The sequence below is a fragment of the Rousettus aegyptiacus genome, unplaced genomic scaffold, assembly GCF_014176215.1.
Source record: "Rousettus aegyptiacus isolate mRouAeg1 unplaced genomic scaffold, mRouAeg1.p scaffold_m13_p_17, whole genome shotgun sequence".
Lineage (NCBI taxonomy): Eukaryota > Metazoa > Chordata > Mammalia > Chiroptera > Pteropodidae > Rousettus > Rousettus aegyptiacus.
Genome location: NW_023416292.1, coordinates 38,270,981 through 38,289,102, shown reverse-complemented (window position 1 = coordinate 38,289,102; position 18,122 = coordinate 38,270,981). Strand labels below are relative to the sequence as shown.

General features: G+C 31.4%; 2 protein-coding genes across 4 annotated transcripts in view; both read left to right on the top strand.

Annotated features, from left to right (window-relative positions):
• The window catches only part of RNPC3 (RNA binding region (RNP1, RRM) containing 3), a 24,368-nt gene extending 14,481 nt beyond the window's left edge, over window positions 1-9,887 (top strand). For 2 of the 3 annotated variants that reach the window (XM_036235131.1, XM_016133554.2), the window contains exons 10-15: window positions 1,337-1,498; window positions 2,543-2,637; window positions 2,731-2,789; window positions 4,810-4,942; window positions 5,649-5,720; window positions 6,766-9,887. In XM_036235131.1, coding sequence (XP_036091024.1) covers window positions 1,337-1,498; window positions 2,543-2,637; window positions 2,731-2,789; window positions 4,810-4,942; window positions 5,649-5,708 — 509 coding nt within the window. In that variant the 3' untranslated portion in view covers window positions 5,709-5,720; window positions 6,766-9,887. The remainder of the gene's footprint in view (window positions 1-1,336; window positions 1,499-2,542; window positions 2,638-2,730; window positions 2,790-4,809; window positions 4,943-5,648; window positions 5,721-6,765) is intronic. The other variant, XM_016133555.2, reaches the window with a different exon arrangement.
• LOC107504398 (pancreatic alpha-amylase) overlaps window positions 8,185-18,122 on the top strand; it is a 23,834-nt gene continuing 13,896 nt past the window's right edge. Inside the window, exon 1 of the mRNA XM_016133557.2 lies at window positions 8,185-8,389. The gene's annotated coding sequence lies outside the window, so the exon portion shown is untranslated. The remainder of the gene's footprint in view (window positions 8,390-18,122) is intronic.

The window sequence follows — 18,122 nt, the reverse complement described above, 5'->3', positions numbered from 1 at the left end:
AGAGCATGTAAAGTAAACATTTTTAAAGTTAACGCCTCAAACCCCACTGTCCCATTTTCCAGTTCTTAGAAATAACCACTGTTAATAATTTGGTATATAGATATCCTTCCAGGCCTAATTCTATACATGTGTAAACATGTTTTCTCTCATTTCTTTTTTTAAATGAGCATCATATTTTACATAGTGTTCATCATTAACTCAGTAATGAGGCCCTAAGTACAAGTTAGACATGGTGACTGATATTTTGGAGTTTAAAGTTTAATGAGAGTAGCTTATTACATCAGAACATAAAAATACACATTTTACTTTATATGGCTGCATAGTACTTCATAGAATAGTTATATCAATCTTTAATCATGTTCTGTTAATAGAAATTGAGGTTGTTTCCATTTCTAAGCTTAATTTACACAAAGGCTTAGACCCATGGTGAAAGGAAGACAGCCATTCCATTCTACATCAATGTCAAGTAGTAAAGCAGTTTAATTTTTTTCTCTTATTGATATCTTCAGGCCATAGGTCTGCAGATATCTGTCTATAAGTTTGTTGTTTTTTTTTAATTTTTCTAATTGAATGAGTAATTAAAATGTGCAAATCTTTACTTGTAGGACCAAGATTAGTATTTTTTTTCCCCCTTTTTGCTGAGTGGAGGTTTAAAAGATTTTTTTAGTATCCTCAAAAAGGAATATATTATTTTAAGGTGTTTATTGTAGCATAATGTGCTAATCTTAATCATTTTAGAGAAGGTTGATAGTTTCTCAGTATTCTGATATGGCTGTATAAAATCTTTATATAAATAATCTTGAATGACCACATTTCATTAGCAGAATTCCTTTGATAATTATATAATTTAAAGAATTGCAGAACTTTTTCACACAATTATTAATATGCCGGAGTGATTAGGTTAAACAAAATACTGATTATTGCCCACAAAACCATTCTACCTATCTACCTATTAAACATTTTATTTGATGCTCCTCTGGCACCTTAAACTAAATATGAACTAAATATGTCGAAAATGGATTTATTTTCTTTACACTTTCCAGGCCCTTTAGTTGGCACCACAGAGCATCTGTCGTTTGGCTGTTTAGGTATTATCTATGGCTGTTTCATATGGCAAAGTTGAATAACCATGACAGAAATCATGTGGCCTGCAAAGCCTAAAATATTTACTATTTGCACATTAACAGATAAAGTTTATCTACCCCTGTTCTAAAATACTGAGAAAAACACCAAATGGTTTTAGCGCCAAAAGATAACCTCAAAAATTAAAAATGGTACACTAAAATAGTTTTGAAGGGAGAGATTTTTAATGGCTGCTATTAATCTTAACTCTTAGATTTACCTGCTACTGAAGTTGATGCATCCAGTATAGGATTTGGAAAAATCTTCCCAAAACCTAATTTGAACATCGCAGAGGAAAGTAAAGAAGACTCTGATGAAATGCCATCAGAATGTATTTCTAGAAGGGAGTTGGAAAAGGGCAGAATTTCTAGAGAAGGTAAATTCATGAAATAACCAGCATTTATTCCATTTTATGTTTCTTCGACCCTTCAGAAACAAAGCAACAAATTCCTCATGTGATTTACTCATAAGGTACATACTTCAAAACATCTCTTCACTTAATGTTTTTGATTCTTAATATTCATATTTCTAGAGAGGAAAGTATCTTTTAATACAATGTTTTCAATTCATATTTATTTAGAAAAAAAATTGTTTTTATCCCTAAAACTTTTATAATGACTAACACCTTAAACAAAGCAGTGTGGCCTAAACTCTGGAGTTCTAAATTCCAGTTGACAGACCACCACAGTACCATGTCTAAGATTCATCCAAAGCAGTTGTTTAAAAATAATAATTTTAATTATTTGGTGATTAGAAATCTTTGTTTAAGGATTTTATATTCTAACATAGTTTTCTACTTCTAAAGGATTTTTTCTGATTTTGTAAATTTTAGGAAAATAATTTGGCATTTTAGATTGACATATAACACATTATGATTTTTTCCATAATAATGAGAAATAGACTACCAATGAGCATTTTTGCAGGAACTGTCAGGAACCATTATCAGGAACATACTATTGACATGATATAGGAGTAGCTGTATAGGAATTCAGGAGCCACAATCTGAAATATTTGATTATTATGTTTGAGTACTTCATTCTTAGATTTGAATATGTTGGTGCCTGATGCTTTGGGAAATTGACTTTAAGCAAAATAGTTACACCAATGATTGATAACATATTAATTTGCTTCAGTCTTTAATAAAGTAACTCATTTAAAGGAGTTTTAATAATAGATATTATATTGGATACATTTTAGTTATTCTAAATGCCTAAAATTTTTAAACTAATTTTTATATTACCAATTCAGATTTGTAATTAGTATTTTTACCTCATTTGTGACATTGCTATTTTTAGTTTTCATAATTTTATAATGCTTATTTTGTCTATTTAGCAGTTATAGTTGTTATGGTGTAGGTTTTTTTTTTTTTTAGTTGATGAAAATGTCTAAATTTTATATCCTTGTTTTGTTTTTAAATAAGAAATGGAAACACTTTCGGTTTTCAGAAGTTATGAACCTGGTGAACCAAACTGTAGAATTTATGTAAAGAATTTAGCTAAACATGTTCAAGAAAAGGTAAGTTGAAATTTATAAATAAATTTTTTTATGTTTTGCTTCTTGTTTTTGCTGGACCTCCTTATTTGTCTTTTTTTGTTGTTGAAATTCTAGGACCTTAAATTTATTTTTGGAAGATATGTTGACTTTTCATCAGAAACAGAACGGATAATGTAAGTGGCAGTCATATTTTCAAATTACATTTTGTTTTTATCTGTTCCGGAGTAACCCTTTTTTATCCCAACATTTTTCTTTAAAGATAAAAATTATATGAAGAAATTACTGTTATGTATTTTGTAAACTTTCAGATGTCTAGATCAGGAGTCAGCAACCTTCTTTGTAAATGAAAAGGTAGTAAAAATTCAATATTTTTATTTACTGCAGTCCATATAATATCTGTTTCAACAACCCAATTCTGTCTTTGTAGAATGAAAGCAGTGATAAACAATACATAAACAAATACTAATGGCTGAGTTCTAGTAAAACCATTTACAGAAACAGGCCTCATAAATTCCAGCCTTAATCTGCAGCTCTAGGGCAGTGGTTTTCAAATTTTAACGTGCATAAGAATCACCTGAAGATCTTAGTAAAACAGTTTTGTGAGTCCATCTCCAGAGAGTCTGTTTTTCTGGGTTGAGGTAGGGGCCATAAATTTTTATTTCTGAAGGGCTCATATATGATACCAAATGTGCTGATCCAAAGACTATACTTTGAAAACTAATGTTTTAATATCTGATCCAGTAATCTATAACAGTCAGGCAAAATTTTTTAGATCTTATGCTAGCAGTAACTTCTTTTACTTGGACTGCATTAGGCAAGGCTCCCAATTTTGTGAGAGTGGAAGAGAGAGAGATGATTTGTAAATGATATAAAAGCTAATGTTTAGAGTTAGAATTTTATTTGAAATTTCATAATTATTTAGCTCCAAAATGTGTAAGACCCTGGGCCATGTAAGTTAGAAGTAGGGATAACTAGTAAAAGTAAGGGGAGAGACTTGAAAAGTAAGTGGAGATAAAATGGGAGTGACTTTGACTAGTTAATTGTGTTTTAATCATCTTAGGAAACCAGTACGCTTAAAGGCTTAGTTGGCCTATGTACCTTTTTAAATAGTATGTCTAAAATGTCTTAAAATTCTCCATTTTACTCCTTTGTGGCAGATACCTCTTTTTATTGGGATATCAAATGTTTCTTTTGCCGGCCGTGGAAAACACTGGTCCATTTTCATGTTGTTGCCTTTGAGTCATGATTGATTATAAGGAAAATAAAAAATATACAGACATATAAAAAATATTTTATGTGTATAAATGCATACATATGTGTATGTGTATACATTCTTTCTATTTCCAGTATTGCCTGCAATTAGAATTTGATGGGAAAAAATAATTATATATTGAGAAAGCTGTACTATACATGACAAAATGATAAATTAATAATTTTTCCCATGGGACTAGCCATATGAATTTTTTTTTAATTACTGAATTTTTCAATATTTTACATACTTTTGCTAGTCCTATATAGACTATCTAAATGGTAGGCAATGCTTTACTTATAAATTACAGTCATTTTTCTGAAGAGTTTTAAATATTTTTTATAAAAAAATTTTGAAAAATAATACACTATAGAATAAAAGAACATTATACTTGGAATAAAAAATCTGATTTGTGTTTCTGTGTCTAACTTTAGCTATCTGTCTGACCCTGAAATGACTGTCTCTGTAGGCATCACTTATAAAATAATGGTTTCGACTAGATAATCAATAAGTCCCTTCTGACTCTAAAATTCTGCGTTACTTTTTAGTGGTCCTTGTCTGCCCTTCTATTCTTGATTTTATAGTTCTTTTTATTGCTTGAGTAGATAGTATTGAATTTAAAAATAGAGATCTGAAATAAAAACATAAGAAATTTGCTTTTATAGCTGCTAGTAATATAATTTTTAAATCACATAAATACATGTAAAATAGCTAAAAAAAGATATAAGCACATCATCAACTTTACATACTTATAGGATCCATTTTAGACCAAATATAAAATAAAAGTTTAGAAAATTCTGAGTAATCACTGTGTTAATTAGATGGTACAGTCATATTTTTTTTTGCTCTAAAATGGCAAAATTTGAATTTTTCAACACATTTCATTCATTTCATCAAATTGTTTGGCAATCTTTGAATCAAAACCACTCTTCTTTGACTTCTAGGTTTGATATACGCTTGATGAAAGAAGGTCGCATGAAAGGACAAGCTTTCATTGGACTTCCAAATGAAAAAGCAGCAGCAAAAGCCTTAAAGGAAGCTAATGGTTATGTTCTTTTTGGAAAACCTATGGTGGTTGTATCCTTTAAATCAGTCTGTTCCAAAGATTATGTAGTTTTGCGGGGAAGGGTAGAATTGAAACTTAATTTTTATTATTTTTTTAGAAATCTCTCAACAACTGGAATTGTAACTTAAGATACTCAATTACAAACATACCTACCTAAGTCAGATGAGTTATTTAGATTTTTATTGAGAAATAAAGGAACCTCAGCATCATGTCCTTATTAAAATTAAGCCAAGTCTAAACAGCACAAAATTACATAACTCATGCTAAGCCTGAGACTTTAGTACCCAGAAATACATTTGGAGCCATTGAAAAAGGACATGGTTCATTGTAGCTTTATTATTTTATATTTTATTGTAATTCATATTTGTATTTGAGAGTTTCCATAACCAAAATATATCATTGATTAACCATTCTACTTTTAGTAGTTAATGCAATTTGCAAACTAGACATCAGCAGGATAGATGACAAGAGTGGAGGTCTAAGTGTAAAAAACATTTACTGTAAAGAAAAGGTAAATTTTTAACTTCTCCCCCAAATCTTGGATAGTAAGTAGGAGGCACTTGGAAAAATATTTTACATGTGTCTGAGGGTAGGAAGATAAATATGAAAGATAAATTAAAAAATGGTACTCCTGCCCAACATTAGAAAGGTCTTGATAATTACTTAGAAAAGAATACTTTCATGTTTGTGAAGGAAACCTTAATTTTTAAATATTAGCAGTTTGCTCGATCTGCTAGACCAAAACAAGATTTTAAAGAAGGAAAAAGAAAGTGTTAAAAATTAGTAAAGGTAAGTGTGGATATAAATTAATAAAAGGACGCAACTTTTTTTGAGATAAAATTAAGGAATAGAATAGTAATTCAGATATCTCCTAAGGTTTTTAAAGACTCAATGGGATCCGTCTGTCCATATACCCATCTCTATCTCTGTCTAACTAGGCGGTTAATTCCCATTAAACTTCAAATGTATAACTACAGAATAAACCCATTTGTATGTAAAAGTTAAGTTTGGAAAATTAATTTTATAAGGGGAATATATTTGTTTTATTCTGCCTAGTAAAACAGTGATTCTTAAACTTTTACATGTATTATCAACAGGAAGGCTTGATAAAACAAATTGCTAGACTATCTCCCCCTTACCCCGACCCCGAGTTTCTGGCTCATTAGGTCTGGGGTCCAGGCCTTGCATAACCAGCCCTTCCAGTTTTCCTGTACCTGACCATTTTTCCAGGTTACCTAACTTTTAGTGCTGAAACTGGGAAACTGTTTACCAAGGACAATTGGTCATCTTTGGTGGGGCCTGAGAATTTGCATTACTCATTACTAATTGCTCACTTAAAAGAAATAGGTGTTTTGTGTGTGTGTGTGTGTGTGTGTGTGTGTGTGTGTAATGAAATCTTTTGTCTTTCAAATATGAACTTTAATTCATATGTAAGTAATTTAAAAATGGTAGAATTAAGCTTTTTAAACTTTAAAGTTTGTGTTACATTGATTTAAGAAAGATGAGTAGAAATATTTTTGTTTTTTTGTTTTATTTTAAATCTGCCTTTGTAAACTGGAAAAAAAAAAATGGGTCAAATTACCAGTATGTTAAGCTGAAAAAATTATATAACTAAGAGAAAATTTGTTTAATGTTTATTCCTTTTGGGAGACACCAAATATTTGAATTTTGTTTTAAAGTGTCTGTATTGGAGTAGTCAGAAGTCTTACAAATACCTCAGCGGACAGTTAACAAAAAATACTTTCAGTTGTGTGTTTTTAAAAAATCATTTATTTGTAAATTTAACGTGAAAAAATAAGAAAAAATTAAACTACATTCTGCTGTTCTTCTTTAGAAGCATTCCTGCGTAAATACTGCTGTAATACTGTCATACAAAGAGTATCCTTTCTTGTTGTATCCTTTTTGGGGTAGTGCTCTTTGGTTTTTGTTTTTCTTAGAAATGTTTTGTCCCCCCACCCCCATCCATTGATTCAGAGTAAGCAATATTTTTTTTTATAATTTATTGAAATGAAGTACTTCTAAAATATCAGTTTTGCTTGAACAAATCTTTTATTTGTTTTTTGGATTTGTTGCTAAATTTCCTATGTTGTCCTTTAAGTTATGTAATTTTTCCAGGGAAAGTTAGTGAATCAGGTCAATTTATTTACTTATAAAATGTGTGCATTTCCTTTAATACAGAATTTAGTCTTGTTCTATTTATGTATTTCCTAAACCTAATTTAGTAACACATGTGTTCTGTTTTATGACATATTTGGTTTAGGTATTCTGTATAATATGTTGTAAAATTTGCTTGGGGAAAGGATTTTTTTTTTTCTTTTAAAAAGCACTTATTTGAAAAGTAAAATAACTGGATTTCTACGTAAATTCCAAATAAGAGTAGCAGACCTCACATCTGAGGTTAATGTTGTTATTGAAATCTTTGAAATAGAGAACAAGTAGAAGTATTTTTTTTTCCTCGTTTCTTTTTCTAAACAAAATGAAACAAAAGAAGAGTAACAGAGGGAAAATACAGAATGTTGACTCAGGGTGTATGTAGTACATTAAGTGAAAAGAAACAATCCTGGTGGATACGTAACAACAGTGGTTTCCAGACTGGTCGATAACCAGAATCACCCAGAACAGGGTTCTCAATCTTGCCTGCACATTGAAAATACCTGGGAAACTTTTTAAAAATACTGTTTAAGAATAAAAACAATGATAACATAACACTAAAAATTATACTGGGGCCTGCGTTTCCCACCCAGAGTTTTGATTTAATCAGTCTGGCATCCAACATAGATATTGGGATTTTTCAACTCTCCTAAAGTTTTAATTCTAATATGCAACCAAGGTCGAGAACCACTGAGGAAGGGTTTTTACACATAAAGACTCCTGATCTCTATATTAGAACTAATAAGTCAGAATCTCTGGAAATGGGACAAGAATCTAATTTAAAAAGGTTCCCTTAGAGCAGTTATTAGGACTGACTAGTTTGGATACTACTTTGTTAGATTAAAATGGTTAGATGCCTAATACCAACCTAGCCATCCAACCATTTATAAGTAGGAAAATAAAAGGTTAATGCTTCTGTATTTTCTCTTGCAAATCCCGCTATTAGTAATTCTGAGAAAACAATTCAAAATCCTATTAATAATCATTATCCTAAAAGAACAAAGAATTATAGGTATTAAAGTTGCTGTTGTTTTTTTCAGTAGGGACAGTTAAGTGTCTTATTTTTTAATGTTATAAATCAATTTATGTATATGCTATTTTAGACAAAATTTTATACTGACATGATTCACTAATTTTCTAAATGTAAATATTTTAGCTTTTAGTTATTTTTAAACTAATGAACTGTTTTATAATCATGATTATTTTTAATGAACTTTTATGGTATTTTAGGTTCTTTTTGAATTCCGTATCTCCTAAGTGTGTTCCACCTTTGAGGAGAAGAAATTGACAACCTGGACTATGGAACTGTGCGTAACAGCTTTTAAAGTGTATTTAAAAATTAAATCTATATGCACTTAAATTAGTTTATCGGAGATATATTATGTGTATTTTAATCATCTTCCTCATATATAATAAATTATTTTCTATCCAATAAAATAATATTCTTAATTTTTTAATGTGTTTTACACATCTAGGAAAGTATAATTTGATAAGTATGTAACTTTATTAAGGTAATTTTATACTATAAATATAAATTTTCTTTTAATATTACAAATATTGCACCTTATTCATTCTTACCTGGATACTAGTGTACTTACTTGCAAAATTTTTTTTTTTAGCGTTATCTTATTTATTATTTCTTGTAATTATTTTAGGAGTTGCTTTGTTTGGCTATGAGTTTTTGTTTTTAATAATGGAGGATTTTTTTCTAGTTTAAGAAATTTGTATTTTTGCTCTAATTTAGGCCTCAATTTTTGCGCCCTCAGAATACCACTCAAAAGATGTAAATGTTTTCCATATAAAATTATTCTGTTCCCTTAGTGAAATTAATTTCAGCTGAATGTAAGTAGGAAAACTTTGATATATAAGCATACTTGAGAGAGATTATGGATTTGGTTCGAGACTAGCACAGTAAATCAAGTCGCACAAATATATATTTTTTTGATTTCCCAGTGCATATAAAAGTTATATTATACAATACTGTAGTCTGTTAAGTATGCAGTAGCTTTATGTTTAAAAAGACAATGTACATACCTAAATTTAAAAATATTTTATTGCTAGAAAATGCTATTATCTGACACTTTAATAAGTCATAATCTTTTTATTGGTGGATAGGCTTACTTCAACGTTGATGGCTGCCGACTTATCAAGGTGGTGGTTGCTGAAGGTTGTAGTGGCAGTTTCTTAAAATAAGACAATAATGAAGTTTGCCAAATCAATTAGATTTCTTTTTATGAACAATTTCTCTGTAGCGCATGATGCCATTTGATAGCGCTTTATCCACAATGGACCTTTCAAAACTGGAGTCAGTCCTCTCAAACCCTGCTGCTGCTTTATTATCTAAGTTTATGTCATATTCTGAATCTTTATGTCATTTCAACAATCTTCACAGCATCTTTACCAGGAGTAGATTCAATCACTTTCTTTGTTTATCTATAAGAAGCAACTCCTCATCTGTTATCTTGAGATTGTAGCAATTTAATCACATCTTCAGTCTCTACTTCTAATTCTAGTTCTCTCGCTATTTTCACCACATCACAGTTACTTCCTCCACTCAAGTCTTAAACCCCTCAAGGTCTTCCATGAGGGTTGACATCAGCTTCTTCCAAACTTCTGTTAATGTTGATATTTTCACCACTTTTCATGAAGCACGAATGTTCTTAATGGCTTCTAGAATGGTATATCCTTTCCAGGAGGTTTTCAGTTTACTTTCCCCAGATCCATCAGAGGAATCACTATCTATAGCAGTTATAATAAATAGCCTTATGGAATGTATTTCTTAAATAAAAAGCCTTTTTTTTTTTTTACCCCTTATACCATGTCTTTTTTTTTTTCCCCACATATTTGACCCCCTTTACCCCATCCATTTTCCTCTCCCCCTTCCCCTCTCCCTCTAGTAACCACTAGTCTATTGTCTGTGTCCATGAGTCTCTGTTTGTCCTGTTCATTTGTTGCTTTTAGGTTTATGTCCCACATATAAGTGATATGTTTTCAACTTTTTCTGTCTGGCTTATTTCATTTAGCATGACTATCTCAAGGTCCATCCATGTTGTCATCCATGTTATTGCTGAATAAAAAGGCTTTAAAGTCAAAATTATTCCTTAATCCATTAGCATGCAAAATCGATCATATGTTAGCAAGCATGAAAGCAGTCACACTGTACATCCCCTCTGGGTGGTGACCAGGTACATTGTCAGTGAGCAGTAATATTTTGAAAGGAATCTTTTTCTGAGCAGTAGATCTCAACAGTGGGCTTAAAATATTCAGTAAATCATGTCATAAATAGATGTGCTGTCATGCTAGGTTTTGTTGTTCCATTTATAGAGCACAGGCAGTGTAGATTTAGCATAATTCTTAAGGGCTCTAGGATTTTCAGAATGGTAAATGAGCATTGTCTTCAACCTAAAATGACCAGCTACATTAGCCCTAACAAGAGAGGCAGCTGTCCTTTGAAGCCAAGCATTGATTTCTCCTCTAACTATGAAAATCCTATATGTCATCATCTTCCAATATAAGACTGCTTTGTCTACCTTAAAAAGTTCTGCGGTTATGTCACTTCTCTCAGCCTTCATAGAATGGAAGAGAGTTAGGGCCTTGCTCTGGATTAGGCTTTCACTTAAGGGAATGTTGTGGTTTGTTGGATCTTCTGTCTAGACCACTAAAACTGTCTGCATATTTACTTTCTTATCATTTGTTTATTCACTGAAGAGCACTTAATTTCCTTTAAAAACTTCTCTTTCACATTCACAACTTGACTAACTGGCACAAGAGACCTAGCTTTCCACCTATTTTGGTCTTTTTTTTTTTTAGTTGAATAATGCAAAGTTTGATTTGAAATCCCAACAGTAGGATTCAAATGCAATTCCACTGTTTAAAATAGATGACCTTGAGTAATATGTTCCCCTCAAATTATTTCCTTATTCATATCATGAAGATGATATTCTTTCCCATATACCATTTGTTTAGGGATTAAATTAAATCACATGTTAAAATGCCTTTTTAAATTATTTATTTATTTAAAATTTTGAATTGCAACTGACATTTTGAATTATTTTATATTAGTTTCAGGTGTAGAGTATAGTGTTTGGACATTTATATAAGGAATCTAAAGAACAAACAAAACAAAAACAGATTCATAGATACAAAGAACAAACTGATGATTGCCAGATAGGAAGGTGGTTGGGGGCACCAGAAAAAAAAGATAAAGGAATTAATAAATATAAATTGGTACTTAAAAAATAGTCACAGAGATGTGAAGTACAGTATAGGTAACATAGTCAGTAATCTTGTAATAACCGTGTATAGTGCCTGGTAGGTACTAGACTAATCAGGGGGATCACTTCACAAATTATATAAATGTCTTCCATTATGCTTTATACCTGAAACTAGTATAATATCTCAACCTTTGACTTTGCCTCCTCACCAAGCTTAATTTCTAGGTTTTGATTCAAAGTGAAAGACATGTAAATTTTGCTAGCCCTTGAAAACTTAGAAGTCATTGTAGGGTCATCGATTGGCCTAATTTTGGTATTATGTCTCAGGAAGTTGGGAAACATGAGGATTGGGAGAGAGACCGGGAATGGCCTGTCAGGGGAGCAGTCAGAACACACACAACATTTGTTGATAAAGTTCACCATCTTATATGGACATGGTTCGTGGAGCCCCGAAACAGTTACAGTAGTGATATCAAAGATCACTGATCACAGATCACCATAACAAATATGATAATAATGAAAAAGTTTGAAAGACTGCAAGAATAACAAAACGTGACAGAGACACAAAGTGAGCAAATGCTATTGGAAAAATGGAGCTAATAAACTTTCAATTCTGGGTTGCCACAAACCTTCAATTTGTAAAAAACGTAATCTCTGCAAAGTGCAATAAAGCAAAGTGCAATAAAATTTATGCCTGTATTTAATTTCTTCTTGTTGATACTCTCCTGTGAGTATGTGATAACAGCGTCACCTTAGAGTCACTGCCCAAAGATTCAGGTCTTTGTTGGAATGCTATTCTTAATCACAGCTTCTTCCCCTTTATTCATAGCATTGTAAAATAAGGAAAATGAGAATTTTAATGATAGGGATGAGAAGTGCGGAGAAGCGATCCCTGTAACATGATAGTGTTTAAATGTCAAGTTAGGTAAGGAATCATTAAAGAAGATGGGATGAATAAATAGAAGCCAAATAAAGAATGTATCTCAAGTAGAAAGGTGCGATCAAATAAATCTGTTGATGATGCAAAAAAGATGAGTTCTGAGGATTGAACATTGGCTTTAGCAACATTTGTACCCTTGATTTTGACAAACTGATTTGTTGGATGGAGTGAGAGGAGGTATTCGAGAGAATGGTAGAGGAATTTTTTATAGTGAGAATCAAAGACAGCTCTTTTAGGGAATCTTGCTCTCAAGGGAAATAGAAAAATGGGCTGTTAATGCAGGGGAATATAGTTTCAAGAAGGTTTTAGCTTTTTATACTGTTTTGTTTTATAAAGATCGTGAACATGAAAGGTTTGTATAAGACTAATCCAGTAGAGTGGGGAAAATGCAGAAAGGAGAGGGATATTGCTGGAGCCATAGATATAGTGTAGAGATAGAAAGGTTAGTTTAAAGATGGACATGCAAACAGCTCATTAATAATATGGAGAAAGGAAAGATTATGTAGGTCTAAGTATTTGTATTTTGGTAGATACAATAGGGTTTCTTAAAGTTTCATTGTCAGTGAAATAGGAAGCAAGATCATGAAGAAGAGGGGAGAAGTGTGGATTGAGGAAAGAAAAGGTGTAAAATAGACATTTAGGAAAGAGGAAGAGGAAAACGACTCATAAAGATTGCTTGACAGTACTTAAAGTGCCCATTTGAAGTCCATGGTGGTTCATTTAAGTGAGACCAGTCAACATGGCTTTGTGTTTTTCTCCAGTTATGTTTAGACTAGGTTCCATCATTGAGTAGACACAGGGTCAAATGTAACCAAAGGCATGATTTTTCTGGGTGAATACAGCAGACAGAAGGGAAAAGGTATTTACATATTCAAGGAATAATTATAAAGAGGGGACATAGAAAGTAAGCAGGATAAAGAGCAAAGTGAGAAAATAAAGGAGGTTGACACAGTAAAGAAATAGTATGATTGTAAATTTCAGTATGCTTGAAGATATGTTTGAGTTATTTACTAGTAGAAATAGAAATTTGAGAGTGTGAAATGAGTAAGGTGACTGAAATTGACAGTATTGGAGACATGCAGTAATTAGTTACATAAGTTCTAGGATGTGAACATGGTAATTGAATGCAAGCAATCATGGAAAGAGATGAAGTCAAGAAATTGAGAAATTCAGGTGTTGCAAGAATCATCTAAGTGGATTTTAAAATTGTCAAGAATTATGATAGAACTAGTAAGCCAAGAGATAAATGAAATTGCTCCTTAGAACATATAAATCTGAGTTACGCAAAAACAGTATTTTTAAAAATCAGCTAAAATAAAACTGACTCTCACCCTGTCACAGTGACAGGAAATTCAGCCTAGTTTGCTGAAAAACTGTATATTGTGGTTTTATAGGCATAGGTTCTAAATTCAAGTCTTGTTTGTATGGCTTAATTACGTTATTGCCTCAGGCAATTTTTTTACCCTCATCATTTTCAATGGAGTTAATAATAATACCTACCTTAAAGTCATTTTAAAGGTGATTTGATGAATTTAAAATACTTAAAACAAGTTTATGTGTGTGTGTGTGTTTAAGTTCCCAATAAACATCTCTCATAATGGTAGTAATGATGGTTTAACTCACCCCAATTTCCAAGGTTATGTAAAAATACTGAGGTCATAGACTAAACTTCAGTTAACTTTCTACCTTGATTATCACTGAGATGCCTAGCACTACTTTTTCTACCTTGTACCCTTAGAGCATGAGACTGTTGGACAAGCTTAAGAACTTTGGTGTCTAGGAATTAACTACTTTATAGACAATGCACAACCATCTCAACCTCATGCCTACTTCATAAATTGAGCATATGCCCCAAGTAGGTCCAATTACAAGGATTTCCAGAGCTTGGTACAAAAACTTTTTGTAAGCTGGGTAGAGCTATGCGTGAAGCTGCTAACCATTATCCTAATAATTACCCTGATGATAGCTCATTATAATCCATGAGTTTTTTTTTAAAGTCATGAAATGGAGAAATACCGATAAATTTTAGCCTATAGCAAAAGCTCTAACAGCTAGTTTATCATTAAATTTTTCAATTACTTTAAACAAGAAGTGCCTTTTCTTTTCTTCTTTTGCTGGAGGGATTTGGTACCCTGACTGGTCAAGTTTGGGCCCAATATGTCAACCCTGAGATAAAGAATGAAGTTTCTCATAAACCACATGAAATGAGAGTTGGGAAAGGGTTTCCTCTTCAAAAGAAAAGCATATGAAATTGAGAGAGAATTTAGGTATTAGGCAATCAAAAACAAATGTTTTATTACAATATATATTACACAAAACTCTTATTGCCATATGGTTGTTTTCCATTTTTGCATTCTATGAGCACTGAGATGAGTATGAAGCACCTAGATTGTATAATTTAAGGAGGCACTCTCAAAATAACACAACTGCTGCCCGCCTCACCCTAGTCATGGCTCTGCCTCCTACTCGCAGTAACATGAACAGAATCATCATAATCCTGATTAGGTAAATCATCAATAGGCGATAGCACTCAAGTTGCTGTTTTAGATGATTTGTAAAGTATTTACTGTGCAAATGAGACCCCTTCAAAATCAATATCAAGAGATATTAAGGCTTTCAAAGAAGTAAAGGGAAAAAATACCTATTAAGCACCTAAAATTCAAAAGACACTGTATGGAATGCTTAGATCTAGTAATTATTTGATCTTTACCATCTTCTAAGAAAAGAATACTTTCCTTTGTGAGTAATGGAGTTTTTTTTAAATAAAATTCAACTGTAAGTTAATAAGAGACTTCATTGCATTTAATTCCTGTAACTAATGCATGTTAAAAAAAAAAAAAAATTACCTCAGTAGGATTGTTTAGTAGAGATGGGAGTTAACCAATGTGTTAGGCACATAAGAGACAGAACTGATATTTCTTAGGAGGAATATAGTTCCCACCCCAAGAACTTAAGCTACTACATGTTTTATTCTGACACTTGCTGAAAGCAAACTAGTATAGGTATAGCATTCAGATAAAGAGAAGCAGGGAATCTAAAATTGACAACCAAGACTCACGAATATTGAAAAGGTGCCAAAAAAGAGACTCTACCCAATAAGCCTAAGCTTTAATGCCATGGGGGAAAACCTAGCAGATCAAACAAGACTTTAGAACATCTTGATTAAAATCAAACATTTAAAATGGGATTATATCTATTAAAAACTATATCAATTAGAAATGAGAAATGTCTTTGACTACACAAGAGGAAATTTAATTTTTAAAATTATGACATAATACCAGTATACCACTTACATAGTACTTATATACCAGGATCTTTGGAAGTCTAAGAATTCAAGAAGAAAATCTGAGCAGCACATTAATTTATTATGTCAAATTTTTCAAAGCTTAGAAAAAGATAATTATTATGTATTATTTATGGAGACATCAAATATCCTACTGTGGAAGAAATGGGTGGAAGAGACAGTGACAATTGTAGTGGGTAGCTCTGTGTATATGGTATTTTTCTTTAAAAAAGACATTTGAAGAATATTTTGGCAAAATGTTAACATCTGTTAAATCCTGGTCTTGGGACATAGAGTTTTTTTTTTTTTCACATTTTTCTGTATGAAAAATATATCAACTAAAATGAAAATAAAATAGTGGAATACCTCTAAACCAGTGTTTCTCAGCTATTGTTTTTTGTTAGTGCCTCTCAAAGGAGCATTTTTACACTTTTGAAATCACCCCATAAGACATTTTAAAACCACAAAATACTGTACATCTGTTTTTGAACTGTATGTCTTATGAATAAGAAGAGTAAGACTTTTCTTCCTTCCCTACCCCAAAGACTAAACAACTGTGAATCATTCGGAAAACACATGATTCTGTATCATGAAACAAATTAACAAATTCAAAACCTAAACAAGTCATATAAAGTATATTCTCTGACCTTACCCTGAATTAAACTACATGCCATAACAGAAAAATATGAGAAATCTCCCAAATTCCTGGACATTAAATAACATAATTCTAAACAACATATGGATCAAAACTAGATTTTTAAGGGAAATTAGAAATAATTGGAATAAAAATGAAAATACAACATCAAAATACAGCTAAAGGAATTCTTAAAGGAAATTTGCTTAAATAAGAAAAGAAAAATCAGATTGATGATTTAACATTCTACTTTAAGGAACTAGAAAAAGAAGAGCAAATTAAAGCCAGAGCAAGCAGAACAAAGAAATAAGCACACACCAATGAACTTGTAAACAAGAAACAGTAGAAAATACCATTGTAAACAAAACTAGTTTCTGAAAAGATGAGTAAAATTGAGAAAGTTCTATCCAGATTGCAAGAGAGAAAAAATAAAAGACACCGCCCCCCAAATTGTAACAAAATAGTACTGGAATATTTTGAACATATATTTTTATAAATTTGACAACTCAGATGAAATGAACCAATTGTTTGAACATGACAAAGAACCAAAGCTTATTTGAGAAGTAGATAACTTGAACAATCCTATATCTGTTTAATAAATTTATAATTAAAAGCCTTCCTGCAAAGAAAACTTATGGCCTAAGTAGTTTCACTGGTGAGATGTGATAAAAATTAAATGAAGAAACCATTCTATATATGAGAACACTTCTAAGTTTATTTTGAAACTTGCATTACCCCAATACTAAAACCAGACAAAGTACAAGAAAACTAAATATTACTATTTCTCATGAGTAACCATTAGACAAATGCAAAAATCCTAAACAAAATGTTAATCAAGTAATATGTAAAAAGGATTATACATTATGGTCAAGTGAAGTTTATCTTGGGAAATTCAGGCTAGTTCAACCTGAAAATCAAATATCAACAGACTGACAAAATTATTCATAAAAACAATAAACTAGGAATAGAGCTTCCTTAATTTGGTAAAGAATGTCTACAAAACCATAGTTATCCTAGTACTTAATGATTAAAGGCTAAATGTTTTCCACCTAAGACTGAGAACATGGCAAGGAAATACTGGTCCTATTCAACATCTCATGGATAGCCAGTGCATAAAACAAACAAACAAAAAAGGCACACAAATTGGAAATGAAGAAATAAAATTGTCCCTATTCAGAGATGACAGGATTGTTTATGTAGAGTATACCAAAGAAAAATTCCTACAACCAAATGAGTTAAGCAAGGTTGCAAGTTTAAAGATGCAGAAACCAATTGTACATCTATATACTAGCAATAAGCAACTAGATATTGAAATTTTTTCTTAACCATTTGCAATAGTACCAAACTGAAATAATCAGGTATAAATCTATCATAACATGTTCTAAACCAGTATGGTGAAAACCATCACTTTTTGATAATAAAAAGTGGAAATGAATAGAGAAAGATAAATGTACATGAGTCAAAAGACTCATGACTGTTAAGATGCTAGCTCTTCCCAAATTGATTAACATTAAAAAATCTTGGCATATATTTTGTTGGTTTTGCCAGACCGATTCATATTTATTTGAAAAAGCAACAGAACTAGAATAACCAGTGCACTTTTAGATTACTTCATTCTGACTTATTTTAAAACTAGAGTAATCAAGATAGTGCAGCATTGGCAAAAGAATAAACAGATCAGTGGAACAGAAAGGTCCAGAGATAGGCTCATACATTTATGGTAAATTAATTTATGACAGGAGAGAAGGCAATTCTGTGGAATAAGGATAGTTATTTCAACATATGCTAGAATAATTGGACATCTGGTATGCAAAAAAAAGAACTTCAATGCATTTCTTTAACTTTACACACACAAAAATGTATTTAAAAATAGATAATAGACTTCAATGTAAAATGTAAAACTAAAATATAAAACTTCTAGAAAGAGCATAGGATAAAATCTGCATGACTGATTAGACATGGAGTATAC